The 26,366-nt window shown below is 43.6% G+C and overlaps 1 protein-coding gene across 6 annotated transcripts in view; it reads right to left on the reverse strand.

Annotated features, from left to right (window-relative positions):
- LOC114796713 (ATP-binding cassette sub-family A member 1) overlaps positions 1 to 26,366 on the reverse strand; it is a 169,182-nt gene that overhangs the window by 58,518 nt on the left and 84,298 nt on the right. For all 6 annotated transcript variants that reach the window (XM_028991495.1, XM_028991339.1, XM_028991277.1 and 3 more), the window contains 8 exons: positions 25,582 to 25,781; positions 11,804 to 11,882; positions 10,974 to 11,176; positions 10,628 to 10,676; positions 10,315 to 10,422; positions 10,143 to 10,175; positions 8,924 to 9,063; positions 6,955 to 7,082 (listed from right to left, as the gene is read on the reverse strand). In XM_028991495.1, coding sequence (XP_028847328.1) covers positions 6,955 to 7,082; positions 8,924 to 9,063; positions 10,143 to 10,175; positions 10,315 to 10,422; positions 10,628 to 10,676; positions 10,974 to 11,176; positions 11,804 to 11,882; positions 25,582 to 25,781 — 940 coding nt within the window. The remainder of the gene's footprint in view (positions 1 to 6,954; positions 7,083 to 8,923; positions 9,064 to 10,142; positions 10,176 to 10,314; positions 10,423 to 10,627; positions 10,677 to 10,973; positions 11,177 to 11,803; positions 11,883 to 25,581; positions 25,782 to 26,366) is intronic.

The raw sequence follows: 26,366 nt of genomic DNA on the forward strand, positions 1-26,366 counted from the left end.
TGCAGAACTGTGCAGAGGGATTAGTTCAGCCCACGAATCAATAGTTGACCACTACTTGACCATGATGTTAAAATTGTCCGACTACAAGTCCCCTTTAGTAAACCAAGTGTTTAATAAGATGCTCTGGGCACTGGTGACTGTTGGTATTATTACAACATTCATTGCCTCATTTCAGAGGCCCTCTCATGAAGGTCAGACAGTAATTTCCTCAAATCATTGATGAAGGCTATCTCTCAGATACTTATTGTAAAAATGGATTATGCATGGCCATCTGCATTTCGTAGATGCACAGTTACACTATCTCTTTCTTGACAATGATTCTCTTTTTGTGTTGGTTCATGATGGCAAAAACAGCCTGTGTTCCACTGTGCCACACCCACATGCACTCATACTCAACTAAGAACTTTTAAACTTTTCTAAGTTTGATCTAAAACGTTAAAAAGTTATGGTCATTGAAGTATGTTTAAAATCATCTATAGAAATGGTTGTTTTACTCTGCTACCCACACTAGCTATCCTATATATCCTCTACTAGCAGCTCTCTCCATGACTTTTAATTTTTTTTAAACTCCAAGAGCAACTGGGAGAGGTAGGGTGTAGGTATCATGCTGTCCAGAGCCTGGTGTTTCACACATTTGTCTGTCTTGCACTTCAACATTTCATCCTTTAATGACTCCATGCTGTTACAATTTCCTCCCCTGTATATCTACACATAATTTTGGTCTTCCATCCTTCTGGACCCCGTGGACTCTTTTTCAATGATCTGGACTATCTCCTCTCCGTAGATACACCTCTAATCCTTCAAAAGACAAGTACCACTCCTATTGTCTTCTTCCACTTCTCCATTCCTTCAATTTGACAAACAACTACTGATCTTCAACTCACCAAAGAGGTGTGTTAGTCTTCAGTTGTCCTTCACCAGCTACGGACCTCATAGCACTTCATATCATTGACCACTTTTATCTGTCTTTCAGTATCACCTTGTCTTCTCCATTGAAAAAAAAATCCATCATTGCTTTACTTGATGCAATCTCCTTTCAATCTCCACCTCATCAGTTGCTTTACAGGTCATTTCACTTCTTCCAAACCCTGACCCCTCCTCCTTCCTACCACTTCAGCCACTGACATTTTCATCTCCTTGCTCTCTTCATCCAGTGACCTACTCTTTCATCCAAACCCAGGAGGGCGTCTCTTCCTACTCGTTGGCTCTCAGATGCACTATGTAGCAATCCCAGAGAGCTACAAGCAGCAGAATGAAAATTAAGGACATAGATTTTCTAATTTCTACAAATTACAGAACATAACTGCATTTATGACAAACCAAGGACCCCTTATTCCTCACTGGACATCAGCCAAGATCACTTCATCCAATCACTTTCACAATAAACTTTGCTTCAGTTTATTTTCTCATGACCTTCTCCCCTTTATAACATCAATCAATGATAAGTCCATAATATCTGGTCACATCCCAATAGCCTTCAAAGAGGCTAAAAACATTCCAATTCTTAACCCTGTAAGACCCAAATATAGAAAAAAAATAGCAAAAATTTTTTTTGACCTCTCAGATATTGTTTTAGTAGGCCTCTGATGTAGGACTTAAAGATTTTTCACATTTTTTATTTTCTAGTAAGTTTTTAGGGAAATGTTGTAATATTGCAACGTTGGGCCTAGTTGTGAGCAGAATTTCTGTATTTGTACTCACTTTGTCTGAACTGGGATACAGAACATTTAAGCATCCATGCCAAATGCCATTCATTTGCAGGGTTGTTCACTTATTTAGCTCCATAGCAGTATATATCATAAGTAATAATCACACAACAATAATATTTTTTATGAAAAACCAACTCCAATCGCTCAGGTATTTCCAAAAAAAGCCCATTCTCTCTCCTACTTTTTCATTCTAAAATCCTCGAATGTACCATCTTTCTCACCACTCAGAACAACCTTCAAGATCCAAATCAGTGTGGTGTCACAATTTCACAAAAATGGCCGGTCTGACGGTTATAAAAAAAACTGCATGTTGCTAGATCAGTGTTGGTCTAGCAGTTAAGGAAGCAGCCCGAGCGAATCCCAAGCTGCCAAGGTGCCACTGAGGTGCCACTGAGCAAAGCACCATCCCCCACACTGCTCCACGGGTGCCTGTCATGGCTGCCCACTGCTCACCAATGGTGATGGGTTAAAAGCAGAGGACACATTTCCTTGTAGTATTTCACAATAACAATCACTTCACTTTCAATCAGCAAATGTACCTTATCTTGCTGGACCTTCAGCAGCATTTGCCATAGTCAACCACAAACCATCTTAGCTTTTAGATTCTCCCAGCCTAACTTAGGAGTTTGGAGATTAGTGAACAAATTAGGGATCAATCTTATCAGGAGACATGGAAGGGGACCAAATCTGTTCCTCACATCTCTCTCCTGTTCTCCCTCTGCATAAAAAAAAGTCTTGGTGAGGTCATATCCTAGAGTAGATTATCCTCACTGCTATACACAACTCTTTCTCCCTTTTATTTTGCCTGTCTAACATCTCATCCTTGAATGGCACTTCATCACCTGAAATTCAACCCCAGCAAAACTGAACTGCTATTCTTTCCCGTTGATTCATCCCCTCAACAGGATCTTAGATACTGCACACAACCTTGGGGTAACCATTGACAATTCCCTTTCCTACTCATATCACATTTTCTCACTTGTGTCAATTTCATTTCTACAATATTAGAAAGGTTTGTCAATTGTTAAGGACACAGACTACACATGTACTTGTCCAATCTCAAACTGGACTACTGTAACTCCTTTCTATCTGGTCTGCATCTAAGCACTACTCGACCACTCCAGTTGATCCAGAACGCAGCAGCACGACTTGATTTGAACCTTCTCATAATCTCCCACAAAACTCCATTGCTACACTCCCTCCACTGGCTTCCTGCAGCTGCCCACATCAGATTTGAAATATTAATGCTTGCCTACAAAGCCAAAGAAGGGTCAACACCCTCCTCCTCAGATCTCTCCGATCCTCCAGCACTGCCTGACTGGTACCTTGGTCTCTCAAGGAACTAGGAAAGCATTAATTTAATTCTTGGGAATGAACCAAATGAGGGATTACAATGATAGACATTTTCAAGCACTTATGTAAGTTGCTCCCAGTAAAAGCTTCTGTCAAATGCTATAAATGTAAATACACACTGAACAAGCCACAAGACATTTCTGACCAAATAAGTATGTCAAATCTCACTGAATCTGATAAAAAAACATGATTATTGTGTAACAGTCATAACTACACCTCCATACCAACCAATACCCTTTGAGCCTACAAGAAATGTACACAGACAGAACTAAAGGTATTTTGAAGAATAAAATCAGTAACAATATAAAAATAGACAATGTTCACAAATGTACTGTAACAGGCAAGGTCCATTTGTATTTTTAACTGGGTGATTTAATTCATAGTTTAAAAAAAAACACTGCATACTGTTTTTCAAACCATGGCCAATAATAGAATATAATTTGAGACATTTATCAGAAGCCCAACCATAACCATAGTTACTAGTTACGGAAAAAGAACCCTTTATTTTATTGTGATTTTATTTGAAAAACAATTACCTAGTACAAGTTAATTCAGCTACTTGCAAGTTTGAATGGATAGCAGAGCTTATGTCCCACTTGAGAAAGCGTATGTGGCACCATTTTATGGCAGTGACTTATTTTTAAGTAATCAAAAACATTTTTAAAAATAAAAAACTACATCTAAACCAAAAAGTCTATCTCCAAGCAGTTAATATTTAAAAACTGGAATAGAGAATACATTAACACATGCAACACAGATGTGCAGCAAGTAATGGAGAACTGAGGGCGCATAGTAAGGTAATTGGAAACACAAGAGATTACTAATCATGAGACAAACAAGGTTCTGCGGACACCGGGTGAGCCAGAAGCAACAGAACCTTACAGTGTAGCATCCATAGGATAATGTATATTATTTATAATGAGTATGATTTAAATTTTATGTCAGTGTGCCACTTCATGTTGTTGGTGTTTTCATACAGTCATTTCAGCTTCATAAATGTTAGACAGAAAGAGGTTAAAGCCTGAGATGTGTGTAGAGTCCTTCTCAATGCTGGTGGCAGTCCAGATGCAGCGCGTTGTCCATTATGAAGGCAAGAGACTCTTCTCAGATATCCTCAGTATCGGCTATAGGGTCTTGCAGTCTGATGTGGTGCAGTTCCCAAACCAGACAGTGACACAGCTGGTCAGAATGCTCTCAACAGTACCACTATCAAAGGTGGTGAGGACGTGAGGTGGGAGACTGTCTTTACTTCCTGCAAAGGCATAAGAAAGCCTGTGTTGGGCTTTCTTGGATAACAGTCTGGTGTTGCGATTCCAGAAGAGGTTCTCCTCTCGTTCTCTTCTGAAGTCAACAATCATCTCTTTCATTTTGTACACGTTCAGAAACCGATTGTTGACCTTACACCAGAGTGTCAGTCATTGCACATCCTCTTTGATGACTGACTCACCATTCTTGCTGATGAGACCAACCACGGTTGAGTCATTGACTAACTTGATGATGTGGTTGGAGCTGTGCATCATTGCACAGTCGTGAGTCAGCAGGGTGAACTGCATTGGACTGAGCACACAGTCTTGACGAGCTCCAGTGCTCAGTATGGTGGTGCTGGAGATGCTGTTCCCGAGGTTTCTCAGTCAGGAAGTCAAAGATCCAGTTGCAGAAGAAAATTGTTCAGGCCCAGCAGGCTCAGCTTCTCAATCAGGTGCTGGGGAATGATGGTGTTGAATGCTGAACTGAAGTCTATGAACAGATTTTGTGCGTATGTGTCCTTGTGGGTGAGGGTCAGATGCAGGGTGGTGGCAACGGGTCTTCCTATGCTTCAAGACAAGCCTCTTGTAGCACTTCATTATGATGAGTGTAAAGTGCAATGGTCATTGAAGACTTAGGCACAGGCCCAATGGTGGTGGTATTAAGACACATTGCCAGCTGGTCTGCACATTCTCTGAGCATCTTCCAAGGATGTTGTTTGGTCCAGCAACCTTTCGTGAGTTAACTCTGTGAAGAGTTTTCCTCACATCCACCGTGGTTAGATAAAGCACCTGAATATAGGGAGGAGGGTTTTCCTCACAGTCAGGTTGTCCTGAGTGTTGAACCGTGTATCGAAGTCATTCAGCACATCTAGTAGAGAGGCGTCACTGTCACAGGCAGAGGTTTTAGTCCTGTAGTTTGTGACAGCCTGGATGCCCTGCCACATGCATTGTGTGTCTCCACTGATGTGGAAGTGGCTGTGTATTTTCTGTCTGTGTGCACGTTTTGTTGGTCTATGATGCATATGATGCATTACTTTGACATTTAAACACCTAAAGTATATATAGGTATTTACTGATGAATCTAATTTAATATAGTGTCACATTGTAAATGATTGCAATATCTCAGTTGTGATTAGGTGGTATAAATGAATAAAAAAAATTTATTTAGTTTCATAAAATTAATCAAGACAAAAGTCCTAAATATAATGCAAATCCGCCAGTGTTTTGTTGTGGAATGTTCTCGCTGATTTCAAGTGGTGTCCATCTATCACATGTCAACACAGACAGCACGCAGGCAGCCTGGCGTCTGGATACAAAAATACAATCTAAAATTATCTGAACAGGTTAACAGCAAAAACGTAATAACCCAAGGAAAAAGGAAGTTCAGCTCTCTGCTATGAATGTATTGTATATGTTTGTTAAGGTGGACCAGACTAAATTGTCACCAAACACAAGTTAACATGGTCATGTCCCAATAGACCATAACCAGCCGGTAAATGTGCAGCAGGAATCAGTCACATGATGCTAATTTGCTTGATTCCTTGTTGCAGAGTCTGTGGCCTAGCACAATAAGTCACAGCCTCCTGAGTGCTGCTGTATTTAAGACCATGTCTCGAATCCCAAGTGGAATATTGTTTTTTGTTTTTTTCTTATTTCTCCCAAATCTGTAGTGTTAATAGAAATGGACACAAACAAATTTTTTTTTTCGCTTTTATTTTATTTGAATTATCCAGTGATTCATGTCTAACTTGGGAGTCGATTTCCTAAATGGACCAATCAGCTTCCGTAAACATCTGAAGGACACACAAACACATGCATGCACAGGTCACCAGTTAACGTGGTCACCAATTGATCCGTTACCCTGGCTCAGAAAGTGGCCCACATGCTCCGGGGATGACAGAGCATTACATACTGTTAAAAGCACTGTTCTGAAAAAATTGTTATACAAAAAAAATCTTTCCTGCAACATCTTGCTCTGTTAATATCTAATGTTTCAATGGGGACACCAGCAGCTCATAGACAAGTTTGGCTTATTTGTGAACAATTTCTTTTTTCTTTTAAAAAAGTCTAGGTGTGGCCTATACACAGGTGCAATCTATAGTCCAGAATATAAAATAAACCTATTATTAAAACTATATAATTTCTTTGTAAGTGGCAAACTTACCAAATCAGCAAGGTATCAAATAATTATTTCCCCCACTGTGCAAAAACTTCCTATCTGGAGCTAGAGTTTATAACAAATGAATCATTGCTTAGTCCGAGTAAAATTAGCAAATCTACTGAAAATTGGGGATTATAGACACTTAAATTAATCAGTATGAGGGCATATGTAGGGGATCTGACATTCAATTGCACAGACAAACCCAGTTCATCACCATAAAGAGCCAGGCTGTGGTACTGGATTGCTAAAGTAAATTTTATTTCATGGTTTTGTCTATACTGAACGATAACTATGAATGTAGAAGTGAGATGTTGTACTGTATTGTAATGTCAAACACATAATGCATGCTGAGAAGATTCTGCATACCTTGAATTTTTGCAAAGGTGTTGAAGTTGTTTTATTTTCAGGGCATACACAAACAAGCTATGAAAGATTTCTAAATCTGGATAAATAAATAAAAAACAGAAGCGTAAAAGGCGATCACCTGAAAAAGGTATTTTGTGGTGCTCCATAGATCCAAGGCTGTAGCTCCAAATTAGGATACTCCGTGAAGGGAGGAACAATGAGTGAAAATATCAGGGAGAGACAGACAAACAGAGCGGGCAACACCACCTGTGATAGGGAAAAAAATTACTACATACATCTCTGATGACCATTGATATAGAGCAATGTGTGTGTGTGTGTGTGTGTGTAGGTGTGAGAGATGACCCACCAGCATGTCCGATCAATCAGGGAAGATTTTCTACCTGCCATTTCTGCTTAGTCTAACATGCTAACTTCACAGAGAGAAAAATAAGTATACAACACATACATAACCAAGGCAAATGACACGGTCACAGTGGTGAGTGGCCAATTGCACCTCCCTCTTATTACAGCTAATGAAAAAATCCACTGGTGTTGGTGTAGATTGGCAATGTTTATTGCCAATCATTCAAACTTCGCATTCAGGCATATTTTATTTCTCACTTACTGCTGTTCAACATTTTGTTAATATTACTTTTTTGCTATATTTTAAAATAAGTTCAATTAAAGAAGGATGGGTTAAATTACACTGTTTTTTTTTACTAAACACTTTGCAGAACTTGTTAAATTTTTAGTCAGATCATAAAACAATCAATAAATAAAACATAAAAAACAGCAGCTATACAATTTATGAGGCTCCATATGGAAAACCTGACCATTAAACCCAAACACTCTGACATCTCTCAATGAAACAGCTGTTGTGATCTCTACCAGTGTCTAATTCCAAATGTTCTGGAAAAAATAAAACTAATAAAGACATTCAGTAAAAAAAAATGTTTTTTAACTTTATAAAGTGACAATAGAGTGGGAGTCAATACACCACCATTCTCCCAATAAATCACTGTAAAAAAACTTAGATGACACATACCACCCCCAACCCCCACCCCCCTGCTAGTGCAGTTCTGAAGAAATTACTTCAGTACAATAATATCTGCTGACAAAAGCAGCCATTTACATCATGTTAAAGCATTCTGTGTAGTCAACAGCAACATGAACAAAGGAGAAGGAGATGAGGAGTTTGCACACACCATCCCCCTCTTCATGCACAACAACGAGAACAGGCTGGATTGGCAGTGAGTAATGGGGAGGTTTACGGCGCTGAATTAAAACAGGACGGCTGCTGCAGCAATCGTAATAATAGTCCACTGAGCAGCAAGCATGGTCCACAAGGCTCACAATGTACTTGAGATGTAATTAATTTAGCGACTCAAAAGCACAAGGTAACTTAAATGTATGCATGCCCACACAACCATCCACATATAGACACAAGTATTGCATCAATAGACAAAGCTTCCAGTGGTAAAAGGTTTTTCTCTATAGGATGTGTTCGTTCGTTTGTGCTTTCATTGACTCTAAAATAGCTAAAAAGCATAAAAGCATAATATTTCAAAGCTAATCAAATATGAACCTCAGCCCAGATGGAATCAATATCAACAAATCATTAATTGAGGAAATACTGCTGAATTGTCTAATTCCAATCCAAGCCCACGTTTTGACTTATCACCATATTGATGGTGTGATAGCCAGAAAAAATCCCACTCACAAAAAGGCCTTGGAAAACAAAGGAGATAGTTGGCTGTAGAATATGTCCTTTGACTACAGAGTTTGCAGAGCTGCTTTGCAAATTCTACAACCCTCTGTCTCCTTGGCAACTGGCTGTCTTCACATAAGCTAAACCTCTCAATAGTCTTAAGGAAGTGATTGCACATTTTGAATGTGCCCCATGTACTGAGTTGACAGCAAGCCTTCATAGATAAAGTCAAAGAACCTCTTCATTTATTTATATTATGCATGTCAGTGAGGATAATATGACCAGCACTGGCCAAAATAGTGTGCCAGCACTGGCCCACTATACTAAAAACTCACCCACCCCAAGAACAGAAATCACATTTAAGACATTGCAATCTATGAGAGCCAAGAAGTTGTGTTACCTGGGCGACCAGCCCTTTTCGACTTCTCCTGGCATGGTGAAAGCGCTTGATGAAGAGAGCCCAAAACTGCTTTCTGATCAGCCTCCAGCCTGTGATTATACCGGACCCCTTTCCAGTCACACTGGCTGCTTTCTCCCAATCTGACACAACATTCAAAGATTACAATACTTATATTGTGCAGATATACAAAGCTGAAAACCTATTTAAAACCAATTAATCATACTTAAGTGCACAGAAAAAAACATTCAGACCAAAAAAGCACCATGTGTCTCATGGTTTATTTAAATGTATATGTTAAATATTTATAAATTAATCGTAATAACCACTCTAGTTATTATTAAATAAAACTATGTGACACTCTGATTCCCCTGGGGTTCAGGCGCACTGGAGGATCAAGCCCTGACACTGATAGCACCGGCGTGATTGGGGACCAATATCACCAGATGGGCAGAGCGGTTCTCCAACACACAGCCCGAAGTGTGTGCTTTGCCACAAGGACTTCCCTGGTCAACTAGTCTGCCCATGATAAGGGACGAGTGGATCAACCTTTCCAAAGCATAGGATGTGGGGTTTCACAAGAGGGCAGTGGTGATCTGCAGCCCTACAGAGACGCACATTGCATCACCAGAAGGGACTGTTTTCAGAGTGAGGCATGGTGGCTTGTTTTTGCCCATTTTCGTTTATGTTCTCCAAGTAAGCTGTGTTAATTTCCCTGCCATTGGCATCCATCGTTTACATTCCCTTGGTTGTGACAAGCTGTTTTATTTATTGAGCTATTTTTGTATCCTTTTAAGAATATTGTTATTGCTCATCCTCTAATAGCATCAATAAACAAAGTTAAAAAAATCATTGCCTGGTTTGAGCTTCCTGGTCTCAGAGCTATAAGTAACAGCGCAGTACTGTTCCAGTGCTTCAAGATTAGAAAATTAATGATGTTGACAGCTGTAAAGCAAGTCAAAAAGTGAATGAAAGTTACCTTCTCTAGACAGAAGTTTACACATTTACAATGTGTTATATTACTACAATAACAATATGTAACAGTGGGTGGAAAGAGAATCAAATAGAGACATTTCAAACAAAGTGAGTGTCCACCTACCAAATAAAACTGAACACCACAAGAATGTCAGAACCTTTTCACTTATTAATGCTGTTGCTATGAAGAAATGATCTAAGTGAGGCAAGATGGCAAGAATAGAAAGAATACAGATATTATACACACCTTCAACTTTGTTTGTGAACTTCCCCTTGTTTTCTTTCTCAGACAGGATGAATAGGACAAGACAAGGAAAGGCCTTACAATTTAATCAGTCCAGATGGAATGAAAATAAAACATTTTGGTCCAAATTAAATGTTTATTTTAGTGCTTGATTGCAAAATGAGCATATGCATACCTGCTTTTAAACTGACATTCTCAACACTTCCTTTAGTTGTAGCAATGCTGTGATGCCTGGATTCTCTTGAACTTTGTTTCCAGTCTTGTACAAAACCTTCTATGGTACCTAAAATAAAACAATCAGGTTTAAATATGATGCATTCCAGCCCCCCTTAGTAAAGTGAAAGTGTCCAATGTGTCCTCTGCATTAAACCCATGAAAGGTGCCCTGGGTGCAGTGTGTGCTGATGGTGTTTCCTTCTGATTACAGGTTCGCTTCCTTACCCACTAAGCCACCACTGCACCACTGCCACCACTGTTAGTGCAAACTACCTTGAGTTTCCATATCCACACCAGTGTCTTCTGCAACCTTCAGAAAAATCTGCAACCACAATCAGAGCTTAGCAACAATACAATGATTAATTTTGTTCTAAAGAGGTGTGTGTATTCCATGTCAAATGTCATATCTCTCTGACATGGCCTGATTTCTTAAATAAAGATCTTCTTATAAAATAACTAAATTCTTATTATCAGAAGTATGGAAAAATTTTGGAATTATTCTTGGGCAACATGCATTATTTATCTGAAAATAAAACATTTCAGTTACCAAAAGTACACAGGTCTATAATTAGTTTTCTTATCAAACCATTGACGGAAAACAAAATAAATACTGCAGTACCTCCTCCAGAGTAGTATCAGAGATGCCATAGCTGGTGATTTTCAGGTTTGACATCTCCAGGTCCAGATTTTTGAAGAGATTGGCAAATGTGCCATCTCTAGCCCCAGAGTAAGGTAGAATGTAGGTGACTTCCTGCCCTATGCTCTCCAGAAAAACAGCCTCTGGTACATACCTACGCACCAGGTTACAGACATCTGCCAGGTCTGTGGATGCAAACGTACAAAAAGGATTTGTAACAAGAGATTATAATGTAAATAATTTATTGGGGCATATATTGGGGCAGTGGTGCTTTAAAAGCAGAGGACACATTTCGTTGTGTGCACAGTCCACAACGTGCTGCATCATAATGACATTCACTTCAGTTTGACTTTTTTCATATATATTTATATTGGAGTTATGAATAAATGCATTCTGAAATAGCTCTTCAGTATATGCCTGTGTCCTATGAAGCCAGTTAGTTAACAAAAAGACCTTCTGAAAAATCATGCACATGCTGGACAGTGAAGTTCTAGGATTGATTCAAATGCTACATCTTGTCTGCTTTATATGTAATTTCAATTAAATTTACTGTCATTTTGCAGCACTGTGTCCTCCATCTGAGCCTCTTGTCTCCATTTATAATTTCAAATATGCATTATAGCATGCTTTAAACTTAAGAATGTTTCCTGATTAATTGTCATTAGCCACTGGGAATGCATGGAACAGTGTATTTCAGTGTATATACAAGATAAGAATAAAGAGGTCATACAATTTAGCAGAATGAAATCAGACCTGGCTGGATGGACAGGAGTCATTCTAAAATAAAGCACAAGCAAAAACAATGATCATACCTGAAGGGTCCGTACAGCGTGAGTTCTCATTCCCTATGCCTTCATCCATGCAGAATCTCTTTGAGAACTCATCTTTGCTCTATAACAAAACAAACTAATTAAAAACCAATAGGTGAATGATGAGACCTTGCAAAGTGCAAGGCATTGAGAGGTCCTCTAAACAGAACTTTTAGTAATCACAATCACATTACACAGCAACATGTCTGACTCAACATGGCCATGTTATACATAAAAACATACATGTGTGTGTATGTATCCATATGTGTGTGTGTATATATATATATACATACATACATACATACATACATACACACACACACACACACACATATATATATATATATATATATATATATATAATATTATATATATATATATATATATATATATATATATATATATATATATATATATATATATATATTATGGCAAGCCAAACAGGAAATAAATAATATATATATTGACAGGGAACTGAATATATGGAATGAAAGTCTGAATATATGGAATGAAACCCGAATATATGGAATGAAACTTGAATATATGGAATGAAAGTCTGAATATATGGAATGAAAGTCTGAATGTATGGAATGAAACTTGAATATATGGAATTGTCACAGCCAATACACCTCCAGCCCACCAGAGAGCACCAGACCAGACAGAGAGACGGCAACCCGGAAGAGGAAATGAGAGCGGGCAGCGTAGAGTATAAAAGTCAGGTAACTCCGAGGAGACGCTGCCCGCTCTTTGAGTTGAATCTATTCCCCAGAGACGCTAGCCTTTTTTTTCCCACGCCCAGCTGACTAGAATCCACGACCACGACCCTTGCCTGTCCCTGACCACGAGCCTTGCCTGCCCCCTTTATTACGAAGATCTACGGACGGATTCCACCTCGACACCACGACCTTCGCCTGCCACTGACACTGAGTTTGCCTGACCCTTGTAAGAAGACGATCTCCCCGCTACCCCCCACGAAGCCCTAGTTCTCTCCACGCCGCGCTGCGGCGCGTCCACGATTCCACTCCCGTTACCTCCGGCCTCCCTCTCCCCGACCAAACGCTTCCGGTCCTCCTCCCCAGCGCGTCCTATGTCTGCTCCCCGTGCGACGACTTGTCCCCTTGCTCCCAGCATGCCTGCAAATGCGTCCCCGAACTCCAGCAGTGACAGTAAGAGCGGGCCATCTCCTGACGCAGCAGGCATGTCCACCATGCAAGAGACGCTCGGTCAGCTGACCGCGTTCCTACAGCTGCAGCACATCGCAATCCAGGATCACCAAGACACGCAGCTCCAGCAACAACGCGCACTTCTCCAGGTCAGCTCCGCTCTCGCTGACCTGTCGGCACATGTCCACTCGCTGCAGTCCCAGCCCAGCTGTCCCGGTCCTGCAGTCGCCACTCCAGAGTCACGTATGTCCACCCTGGCGGGATTGGCCCCCCCGCCACTTTATGACGGTGATTCCAAGAGTTGTCGCGGATTTATCACGCAGTGCCGGCTGCTTCTCCGCCTCCAAGCCGCCCACCTCCCTGACGAAGAAACGGCGGTCGCGTATATAATTACGCGGCTGACCGGACGCGCGCTGGACTGGGTCACGCCGCTGGTAGAGCGACGCGACCCGATCTGTCTGTCTGTCCCCGCCTTCCTGGACCGCCTCCAGACCGTGTTTCAGGGAGAGACCGGGCGGCGCGCGTCGTCTTTGCGGCTCCTGTCGCTACGTCAGGGAAATCGGAGCGTAAGCGATTACGCGATTGAATTCCGAACCCTGGCGAGCGACAGTGGGTGGACTGACGCCGCGCTCCCCGCCGCGTTCTACCACGGCCTCCGGGAGGCGATGAAAGACGACATGGTAAATCGCGATTGGGGAACCACGCTGAACAGTATAATCACGCTGGCCACGTCCATAGACAGACGTCACGCTGAGCGCGACCAAGAACGACGTAGCCACGCCCCTTTCCACTGTGCCCCCGCCGCGCGCCTGCATGACGCCCCTAGGGCTCCGCCCCCCCGTCGATCCTACGAACCCATGCAAATGAGCCGAGCCCGACCCCCACTCACTCCCCAGGAACGAAAGCGCCGAGAAGAGCAGAGACGCTGCTATTACTGCGGAGAACCTAACCACCTCAGCGCCGTCTGTCCCAACCGCCGAATAAAACCACACCCATCTGGAAAAAACCCACGCTTCCCTGAGGTCTGGAGTCCCCTGGCGAGGACCAGGGCCATTCCCAGAGCCACCACCCGCTGCTCACTTCCCATCATCGTCTGCTGGAATAAACCCAGACCCGGCCACCATCAGGGGCGAGCGCTGGTGGACTCCGGGGCGGCCATGAACTTGATCGACGTCGATCTGGCCACCCGACTCCAGCTCCCTGTCTCCCGGTGTGATCCCCCCCGTGCGGTTATGGGACTGGATGGCAGCCCGTTGGGCTCAGGCAGAATCCTTTTCCAAACCAAACCCCTTCTAATCTGCCTTGAGCCCAATCATGTGGAAACCGTGACATTCTACTTAACCACGACCCCCCATGACCCAATTGTGTTAGGATACCCATGGCTGACCACCCACGAGCCCCACATTGACTGGACCACAGGCACCATCAAACAGTGGGGACGCCAATGCATCCACCACCAACCCCGACAGGCCACGCCCCCGAACCGCTCTGGACCCACACATGTAGCAACGGTGAGACTCGGCCACGCCCCTCAACCCATGCCATGCTCCCTGCCTAGGACCAAGACCCCGGTCCAAGACTGCAAACCACGCCCGTTAGCTGAAACCACTCCCCTTAGAGACGATGTGACCCAAAAGCTGCCAGAGACCACACCTCGATCTCCACATGACACCACCTCCTCCTTACTGGGGGTCCCTGAGTGTTACCATGACCTTGCTGCGGTCTTTGACAAGGACAAGGCAGCAGAGCTGCCCCCCCATAGACCTTATGATCTGGCGATTGACCTGCTCCCTGGTGCCTTACCACCACGAGGCCGACTGTACTCGCTCTCACTTCCAGAGCGAAAGGCGATGGATGAGTACATCACGGCATCCCTGGCTAGCGGCATAATCCGTCCTTCCACCTCTCCAGCTGCTGCCCCGTTCTTTTTTGTGGGTAAGAAAGACGGGGGACTGCGGCCATGCATTGATTATCGGAAGCTGAACGCGATAACTAAAAAGAACCGGTACCCCCTCCCACTTCTGAACACCGCCTTTGAACTCCTGGCAGGGGCCACTGTCTTTACTAAGCTGGACCTCTGGAATGCATACCACCTCGTTCGGATCCGGGAAGGGGACGAGTGGAAGACGGGTTTTATCACGCCATCCGGACACTATGAGTATTTGGTAATGCCCTTTGGTCTCTCGAATAGCCCAGCCGCCTTCCAGGCGCTCGTTAATGACGTCCTCAGAGACATGTTGGATCAATTTGTGTTCGTCTACCTAGATGACATTCTAATTTACTCACCCAACCTCTCGACCCACATCTCCCACGTCAGAAAGGTCCTCCAGCGCCTTCTACAAAACCGTCTCTTTGTGAAATTGGAAAAGAGTACTTTTCACGCAGCGGAAATCTCCTTCCTGGGGTTCCAAATCAGCCCCCAAGGAATTGCTATGGATCCCATCAAGACAACCGCAGTCACGGACTGGCCTGTACCCACCACCATTCGTCAGCTACAACAGTTCCTCGGATTCGCCAACTTTTACCGTCGCTTCATCCGCAACTTCAGCAAGGTGGCACAACCCATGACCTCCCTCCTTAAAGGCCAACCAACCCGACTCCACTGGAACCCCCAAGCTCAGCAGGCATTCAGTAAACTCAAACAGCTATTCACCACGGCCCCCATCTTATTCCACCCAGACCCCCAACTCCCATTCGTCGTTGAAGTTGACGCGTCTAGTCTAGGAGTGGGGGCGGTACTATCGCAACGCAACCCCCTGGACCACAAATTGCACCCCTGTGCCTTCTTCTCCCGAAGACTAAACCCGGCGGAGCGGAACTATGATGTCGGGAACAGGGAACTCCTGGCCATCAAACTGGCCCTGGAGGAGTGGCGCCATTGGCTGGAGGGGGCAGTCCACCCATTTTTGGTACTGACAGACCACAAAAATCTGGCGTACCTCCAAAACGCCCAACGCCTTAACCCACGGCAAGCACGGTGGGCCTTGTTCTTCACAAGGTTTGAATTCACCGTATCCTACATCCCCGGCACCAAGAATGCGAAGGCTGATGCCCTGTCCCGCCGCTACACCCCAGAGGCTGAGGACAATCCGTCCTCCCCTATCCTCTCCCAGCCGTTCCTACTGGCCCCCGTACGCTGGACCCTCATGCAAGAAGTGATTGCGGATCACACACACCACCCCCCACCTCGGACCACGCCTCCCAACCTCACCTACGTGTCACCCCCTCTCCGACCACGCGTCCTACAATGGGGGCATGACACTCCATTGGCCGGACACCCTGGACGTCAGCGCACCCTGGCCAACATTCAGCAGACGTTCTGGTGGCCAGGCCTGGCCTCAGATGTACAGGCATACGTTGCCGCTTGTAACACCTGCGCCTCACACAAGGCCGACACACAAAGACCCCAAGGCCTTCTCCTTCCCCTGCCTCGCCCCCATCGCCCATGGTCCCATGTCTCCATGGATTTCATCACGGGACTGCCACGATCAAGAGGGATGACCACCATTATGGTACTTGTGGACCGTTTTTCCAAGATGGGCCGGTTCATTGCCCTTCCAGGACTCCCAACAGCTGCGCGAACCGCCGACGTCATCCTCCAAGAAGTGGTACGGCAGTTTGGACCCCCAGTAGACCTCCTCTCTGACCGCGGCCCCCAGTTCATCGCCAGATTCTGGCGTCACTTCTGGGGACAACTGGGGGTATCGGTCAGTCTGTCATCAGGGTACCATCCCCAGTCCAATGGCCAGACCGAGAGGGTCAACCAGGAGGTGGAGACCTACCTTCGCTGCTACTGCTCGGCCTGACCAACCTCCTGGTCCCAACACCTCCTCTTGGCGGAGCTCGCACGGAACCAGCACAGTTCCTCGGCCACAGAGCGCTCCCCCTTTGAGGTGGTCACTGGCCTCAGACCCACATGGTTCCCCACGCCCATGGTCGAGGGACCGGTGCTGGCGGTCAACAACCGACTCCGCCAGCTCCACACGGTCTGGTCCCAAGTTCACCGGGTCCTCAACCGCACCGCGGAGCGCATGAAACGACAGGCGGATCGCCGCCGTCGGCCGGCCATCATGTACCATCCCGGAGACAGAGTTTGGGTCTCCACCCGAGGCCTGCCTATGCCGTCCAGTCCGCGAAAACTAGGACCCCGCTTCATTGGACCCTTCAGAGTGACTCGACGCATCAACCCGGTTGCATATCAGGTGGCCATTCCACGCACTCTGCGTGTCAGCCCAGTCTTCCATGTCTCCCACCTCCGTAAGGCTCACTCATCCCCTCTGCAACCCCCCCCATCCCTGCCACCATCTCCGCGGCGCATCGACGGCTCTCTGACCTACACGGTCCGTCGCCTCCTGGACGTCCGGAGGCGGGGCCGCGGCCTAGAATATTTGGTGGACTGGGAAGGCTATGGACCAGCGGATCGGTCCTGGGTTCCCCGGCGGGATATCCTGGATCCAGCCCTTCTCCTGGATTTCCATGACCGCCACCCTGATTTGCCGGGCCCTTCAGGAGCCGGGCCTAGGAGGGGGGGCTCTGTCACAGCCAATACACCTCCAGCCCACCAGAGAGCACCAGACCAGACAGAGAGACGGCAACCCGGAAGAGGAAATGAGAGCGGGCAGCGTAGAGTATAAAAGTCAGGTAACTCCGAGGAGACGCTGCCCGCTCTTTGAGTTGAATCTATTCCCCAGAGACGCTAGCCTTTTTTTTCCCACGCCCAGCTGACTAGAATCCACGACCACGACCCTTGCCTGTCCCTGACCACGAGCCTTGCCTGCCCCCTTTATTACGAAGATCTACGGACGGATTCCACCTCGACACCACGACCTTCGCCTGCCACTGACACTGAGTTTGCCTGACCCTTGTAAGAAGACGATCTCCCCGCTACCCCCCACGAAGCCCTAGTTCTCTCCACGCCGCGCTGCGGCGCGTCCACGATTCCACTCCCGTTACCTCCGGCCTCCCTCTCCCCGACCAAACGCTTCCGGTCCTCCTCCCCAGCGCGTCCTATGTCTGCTCCCCGTGCGACGACTTGTCCCCTTGCTCCCAGCATGCCTGCAAATGCGTCCCCGAACTCCAGCAGTGACAGGAATGAAAGTCTGAATATATGGAATGAAACCCGAATATATGGAATGAAAGTCTGAATATATGGAATGAAAGTCTGAATATATGGAATGAAATCTGACGCCACCAAGCCGTTGGCGCCATTTTGAGAATACTAAACAGGTGAATTGTTCCTCACCACGAGTGATTCTGCACCAAACCCAGTGGCAGCAGTTTTAAGCAGCGAAGACATAATAAACACTCTGGCTAATGCTTGCAGTAACACTTCTAATAATTCTACCAGCATTCAGCTTAGAGATTTATTCAATGTTTCACCGTGGAAGACCTAATGCAGCGACAGTAGCTGCTTATTCAAGCATCCGCACTGACCGAAGCTTCCCACCGCCATTCCTACCTACAACCTCCGTCCATTAATACGGAAACGGAGGTAAGTAAACCGGGAACTAACTTCAGCATTTTAAATCCGATGTACCAGCGCTGCCTGATCCCAGCGCGCCATGCAACGTTTAGATTCAGGCTGCACACACAACGTTTATTCTCTTCTATTTTATACATTAATGTAATATGCACTTTTTAAAGTTAGCAGAACCTTTGTGTCTTAAATTAAACACGCTAAACCGCGCTGTAATTTGTATAAAATCGTCCCTGTGGCTGATTGTGCTCTATAGTGAGTTGAGTTTATGATGAACCCGGTGTAGCTGGTGAAATTCCGCTGGTACAGATTTTACACCTTAAAACGGCGCCGGAGATACTCGCACAGGCAGCGACGAGTGTAAAATAGAATAAACTTTGTGTGCACAGCCTGAATCTAAACATTGCATGGCGCGCTGGGATCAGGCAGCGCTGGTATTTCGGATTTAAAATGTTAAAGTTAGTTTGCCCTGTAATTCCTCCCTGTTTACTTACCTCCGTTTCCGTAAAAAAAGACGGAGGTTTATGTAGGAATGGCGGTGGGAAGCTCGCCTGATATGGAAATATCGAAAAATCTCTTCATCAGTAGTCCTATGCTGAATGGTGGTAGAATTATTTGCAGTTTTACTGCATGACGTCAGATTTCATTCCATATATTCAGACTTCATTCCATATATTCAAGTTTCATTCCATATATTCAGACTTTCATTCCATATATTCAGACTTTCATTCCATATATTCGGGTTTCATTCCATATATTCGGGTTTCATTCCATATATTCAGACTTTCATTCCATATATTCAGTTCCCTGTCAATATATATATTATTTATTTCCTGTTTGGCTTGCCATTATATATATATGTGTGTGTGTGTGTGTGTGTGTGTGTGTGTGTGTACACACAGTGTATATATACTTTTTTCCACTATTAATTTACTTTCCCTAGAGGTATCTCTCATATGAATGGTAATTGCTCTGCCCCTGCTGGCACCTGCACATCTTTAGTGCTTATTGATTCAAGCAAAGTGTGCAGTGTCCCGCTAGCAGCTAGATCATGATTTTCCTCCCTCATAGCAATTAGTATCATAGAGCAGAAAGGTGCATGCCAAGAGTCACACTGAGCAAGACTAAATACAGATCATTACTGAGAGGGCAGTGCTCAGTGCTCTCTTACTGATAAGTAGAAGCTCACATTATAGTCAGATGAACAAAGGATAAGTATTTTTGTCCACTTTAAAGAAGAAATAAAGGTATACAAGCCCCAGTGTTCAGTAGTCTACTGGTGGTGTTTCATGGCACAAATAATATTTTTCTTGTTCTGATGTCTTAGCAAAGGATTTCTTGTTGCAAGTTGACCTGTCAAATCTGCAACTCTCAACTTCTGTTTACAATTGAAACTGAGACCTGCTTACTGCAACTTTATCTGTGTATCATTTCAAGAAGTTAAACTGCTTGAAATGGAAACATTTTGTTTGACATTTTGTTTGACACAAATGACAACTTGACTGCTGCTGCAGAATGTTGCCCAGATAATTAGCATCTGCTTTTCAACGTTGTCTGTATCCTAAACTTTTTACAGCTACCACATGCAGCCTGAAAGCATGTGGTAGTAAGTAGAATAGCCTATACAGTGCATCCAGAAACAAATGTTACAGCCTTATTCCAAAATGGATTACATTATTTTTTTCCCTCACAATTCAACCCCAAAATGACAGTGAAAAAGGTTTACCTGAGGTTTTGGCAAATGTAATAAATAAAAAAATGTATTCATCACACGTATTCACAGCTTTTGCTCAATACTTGGCTGATATACGCTTGGCAGCAATTAAAGTCTCAAGTCTTTTTGAATATGATGCCACAAGCTTGGCACACCTAACCTTGCCCAGCTTGACCCATTCCTCTTTGCAGCACCTCTGAAAGATGGGAAGAATTGGTGCACAGCCATTTTAAAATCTCTCCAGAGATGTTCAATTGGATTCAAGTATGGGCTCTGGCTGGGTCACTCAAGGACATTTAGAGTTGTCCTGAAGCCACTCCTTTGATATCTTGGCTGTGTGCATAGGGTCGTTGTCCTGTTGAAAGATGAACCGTCACCTCAGTCTGAGTTCAAGAGCGCTCTGGAGCAGGTTTTCATCCAGGATGTCTCTGTACATTGCTTCACTGTAGGGATGGTATTGGCCTGGTGATGAGCTGTGCCTGGGTTCCTCCGAATGTGAAACCTGGCATTCATACCAAAGACCAGAGAGTTTTGTTTCTCATGGTCTGAGAGTCCTTTAGGCTGCTTTTGGAAAACTCAATGTGCCATGTGCCTTTTACCAAAGAGTTTCTTCCTTCTGGCCACTCTACCATACTGGCCTGATTGGTGGATTTCTGCAGACATGGTTCTCCTTCTAGAAGTTTCTCCTTTGTTCACTCTGGAGCTCTGAGAGAGTGACCATCGAGTTCTTGGTCACCTCCCTGACCAAGGCCCTTCTCCCCTGGTCACCCAGTTTAGGTGGCAGGCCAGCTCTAGGTAGAGTCCTGTTGGTTTTGAACATCTTCCACTTATGGATGATTGAGGCCCCTTTGCTCATTTTTTTTCTGTAACCTTCCCCATATTTTTGCCTCAAGATTATCCTGTCTCGGAGATCTACAGACTTTGACTTCTTGCCTGAACTGTCAACTGTGGGACCTTAAATAGACAGGTGTGCGCCTTTCCAAATCATGTAAAATCAAGTGTTTTTTCCACAGGTCAACTCCAACTAAGTTGCTGAAACATCTCAATGATGATCTGGGGAAACATGATGCAACTGAGCTTAGTTTTGAGTTTCATGGCAAAGGTTGTGAATAATTATGTACCTGTGCTTTCTCAGTTTTTATTTTGAAATTATTGCAAAAACCTCAATTCAACTTTTTTCACTTTGTCATTACGTGTAGAAAAAATTGAGGAATAAATCAATGTAATCAATTTTGGATTAAGGTTGCAACATAACAAATGGTGAAAAATGTGATGTGCTGTGAATACTTTCCTGTCACGCTGGCTGGACATGGCGAGGAAGGAGGACACATATGCACAACATCACGAGGCAGGGGTTTAATACATGGCAGACAAGACAAGGGAAACATCACCAAACAATGACCCAACCGCGAACAGACACGAACGGGATCGCTTTATACAATTATACACAGGTAATAACAATCAGGAAACATAACACAAGACCAACATGAAACTCCGGTCCGAACTCTGGACCCGGCCGAACCAGATCATGACATTTCTGGATGCACCGTATACAGGGAGTGCAGAATTATTAGGCAAATGAGTATTTTGTCCACATCATCCTCTTCATGCATGTTGTCTTACTCCAAGCTGTATAGGCTCGAAAGCCTACTACCAATTAAGCATATTAGGTGATGTGCATCTCTGTAATGAGAAGGGGTGTGGTCTAATGACATCAACACCCTATATCAGGTGTGCATAATTATTAGGCAACTTCCTTTCCTTTGGCAAAATGGGTCAAAAGAAGGACTTGACAGGCTCAGAAAAGTAAAAAATAGTGAGATATCTTGCAGAGGGATGCAGCACTCTTAAAATTGCAACGCTTCTGAAGCGTGATCATCGAACAGTCAAGCGTTTCATTCAAAATAGTCAACAGGGTCGCAAGAAGCGTGTGGAAAAACCAAGGCGCAAAATAACTGCCCATGACCTGAGAAAAGTCAAGCGTGCAGCTGCCAAGATGCCACTTGCCACCAGTTAGGCCATATTTCAGAGCTGCAACATCACTGGAGTGCCCAAAAGCACAAGGTGTGCAATACTCAGAGACATGGCCAAGGTAAGAAAGGCTGAAAGACGACCACCACTGAACAAGACACACAAGCTGAAACGTCAAGACAGGGCCAAGAAATATCTCAAGACAGATTTTTCTAAGGTTTTATGGACTGATGAAATGAGAGTGAGTCTTGATGGGCCAGATGGATGGGCCCGTGGCTGGATTGGTAAAGGGCAGAGAGCTCCAGTCCGACTCAGACGCCAGCAAGGTGGAGGTGAGATCAGCTTGTGGGGTCTTTTTGGGTTGAGGATGGAGTCAAGCTCAACTCCCAGTCCTACTGCCAGTTTCTGGAAGACACCTTCTTCAAGCAGTGGTACAGGAAGAAGTCTGCATCCTTCAAGAAAAACATGATTTTCATGCAGGACAATGCTCCATCACACGCGTCCAAGTACTCCACAGCGTGGCTGGCAAGAAAGGGTATAAAAGAAGAAAAACTAATGACATGGCCTCCTTGTTCACCTGGTCTAAACCCCATTGAGAACCTGTGGTCCATCATCAAATGTGAGATTTACAAGGAGGGAAAACAGTACACCTCTCTGAACAGTGTCTGGGAGGCTGTGGTTGCTGCTGCACGCAATGTTGATGGTGAACAGATCAAAACACTGACAGAATCCATGGATGGCAGGCTTTTGAGTGTCCTTGCAAAGAAAGGTGGCTATATTGGTCGCTGATTTGTTCTTGTTTTGTTTTTGAATGTCAGAAATGTATATTTGTGAATGTGGAGATGTTATATTGGTTTCACTGGTAAAAATAAATAATTGAAATGGGTATATATTTGTTTTTTGTTAAGTTACCTAATAATTATGCACAGTAATAGTCACCTGCACACAGATATCCCCCTAAAATAGCTAAAAAATAAAAACAAACTAAAAACTACTTCCAAAAACATTCAAAAACATTTTTTGGGTTCATTGAGAACATGGTTGTTGTTCAATAATAAAATTATTCCTCAAAAATACAACTTGCTTAATAATTCTGCACTCCCTGTATGCTTTTTGCCTCTGTATTCCATACATTACATTGGTCAGACAAAACAAGAGCATTACAGTCTACTGCTGTAGTATTCTGAGGGGTAGGGTGCTTTATTTAATTTCTTATATCAGTAGTCAGTGAGCTCATTTGTCAATAAAAACAGCCAAGCAAAAAAGAACATGTCTTGCATTTTGGCTGCCATGCTAAGACCGTGAAACACACAGAAACAAGGGAGAGGTCAGGCCGGGGACAACGGGACATCCAAAATTTGTAACCAAACTATTAAAAGTATGAAAATTTTGGTTTCTTAGAATTTGCGATGACACAATCCAGCACACACACACACACATCTTTCATGGCAGGATGTGCGGCTTTTTGTTTCGCACAATTTGACAAATGGCTTGGCTCAGTCGGATTAATAGTATGCGTGCAATTCCCCAAAAAGTGTCTTTTGTCTTTCTCTGATTTACGGATCATGCACAATTTTGGAAAAACAAAAATTTTATTTATTTATTTCTTATTTCAGCCATACTTTTCGGCACTCAATGAGGGTCATTTTGAAGCACGCACACAGGTGTGTTGTATATAAAAAATTTGTACTGTATTGTGTGAGGTGTGCTATTACTTTTATAAGTGATCGGACTGGGTGTGGCCGAGCTATTAACACTCAAACAGGGTCATTAGAATGCCCATTAGAATGCAATGAATCCTAATTTTAGCATGGGTAGCATTTGTAAAATGGGGCCCCTTTTAAGTGGTACTGCTACAGTGTCATTGCCAGAAAAGGGGGCCCTACAAGGGGTACTGATACAGCACCAGCACTGTAATTCAATGAAATCTTAAACAAGCAGCTTCATTAGGATGCCTGCTCAGTCAGCCATATTATTAAGACCGCCTGGTCCTACGGCCACTTTATTAGGAATGCCCTGTCCTTCGGCCACTTCATTAGGGACGCCCGGACTTTCAGCAACTTTATTAGTGACGCCCGGTCCTTCAGTCACTTTATTAGGGACACTCTGTCCTTCGGCCACTTTATTAGGGATGCTCGGTCCTTCTGCTACTTTATTAGGGACGCCCGGTCCTTCGGCCACTTTATTAGGGACACTCGGTCCTTCGGCCACTTTATTTGGGTTGGTCCTTTGGCCAGTTTTTTTAGGGACGCCCAGTCTTTCGGCCACTAACATGCTACACCTTGAGCTAACATGAAATTTTTTTTTCTCCAAACATCACCAAATTTAACATGACGCATCTTGGCCACGCCCTGTTAGTATTTTTGATGTTAGCATGCTAGCATTAACATGCTAACATGCTCATTTTAAACATGCTCCAAACATCATCAAATTTAACGTGGCACATCTTGGCCACGCTCTGATAACCTTTTGATGTTAGCATGTTAGTATCAGAATGCTAGCATGCAAATTTTCAAACATGCTCCAAACGTCACCAAATTTACCGTGACGCATCTTGGCCACGCCCTGTTAACGTTTTTGATGCTAGCATGCTAGCATTAACATGCTAACTTGCACATTTTTAAACATGCTCCAAACATTTACATTTACATTTACAGCATTTATCAGACGCCCTTATCCAGAGCGACTTACAATCAGTATTTACAGGGACAGCAACTCAGGGTTAGGTGTCTTGCTCAGAGACACAATGGTAGTAAGTGGGATTCGAACCCGGGTCTTCTGGTTCATAGGCGAGTGTGTTACCCACTAGGCTACTACCACCCAAACAACACCAAATTTAAGTCACATACCTTGGCCACGCCCTCTTTTCAACATGTTCTAAACATCAACAAATTATACATTTACGCCTACTCCATGGGATCCTTTAATAACACCACCTGATTTCACAGATGAGACCAGCTCAGGAGGTTATTTGTACATTATACCGCCTAAATGTTCAATAAAAATGTAAAAAGTAAATCAAAGTAAATTTTAAATTAAGTATTTTTTTTTACTTTTACTCTTAGATGGGCACTTTTACTTGAGTAGAATTTCAGCAAACTAAAGCTACTTTTATTTAATTACATTTTTCACTCCTCAAGATGTGTAAAGAAATTGAACTAGCTGTCAGCCTATTAATTAGACAAAATTGCGGAATATTCAGATCATTTGTATGTTCTATATGATCATTTATATGATTTATGAGACACTGTTTAAAAAGTAATGATGTATTTCTATTTCCTGTACTTGTGCTCGATTAAATATTATGCCAAACAAAAATGTTGTTAATTGTTTTGACTTTCATTTCAATTTCTTTTTATTGTGTCCTTTGGCTGTACACTAGACTATTTACATAATGTCACTGAGGTGAAGGTTTACATCCCAGTGTCAGGCATTTTTGACAAAGACACTAGCTTACCTGTAAAAGACCATTACGTTGGGAGGCCATCTTCTCTTCACTAGCTCTAACAAGGGTGAGGTAGTATCCACTGCCAAAGCATTTCTTCAGGAAGAGAGAAGAGCCACAGCAACACATCCTTCCATTGGAGATGATTGCAATACGGTCACCAAGAATGTCAGCCTCATCCATGTGATGGGTGGATAAGATGATGGTGCGGCCTGAGGAAAAATCGGGGATAATGGATTGAAGTGCATAAAGTTAAAGTTACATTCCTTGTCAAAATCATAATTATTTTTTAGTTTAGTTTTCTAGTCTACAATTTTCAATTTTATGTTCATAGCTTCTTTATATAATTTTTCTTTAGATCTTAAGCAGCACACAATAATATAAATTTAGGCAGAAGGGTGCTGATTACATCAAAACTATCTTCAGGGAATATAAATAATATATAAAATATTCTATGGTATTCATTTTAAAGCGGGGTTACACAAGGGTTACACAATAAACAAATATATACTTGTATGAGAATATATTAGCTGATTTTGCAGGCTGCATTTTTTTTAAGTTTTATTTTATTGTGTCTGTGTAGGTTGGGTCTTTTTTTTACTGTGTATGTATTTTCTTTATGCAGAGGACAGCTAGTTAGCACCATAAACCCATGGGTCACTTTATCCCACAAAGAAGAACACACACCGATGCCATTAAAAGGAGCATCTGGCCAGAATGTTCCTGTACCAACTACAAACTCTTTCTCCTTTCTACAAATTCCTTTCTCACCCCCCACATATGTCCTTGCCATGAAG

Source organism: Denticeps clupeoides, chromosome 1 (genome assembly GCF_900700375.1).
Source record: "Denticeps clupeoides chromosome 1, fDenClu1.1, whole genome shotgun sequence".
NCBI classification, from domain to species: Eukaryota; Metazoa; Chordata; class Actinopteri; order Clupeiformes; family Denticipitidae; genus Denticeps; species Denticeps clupeoides.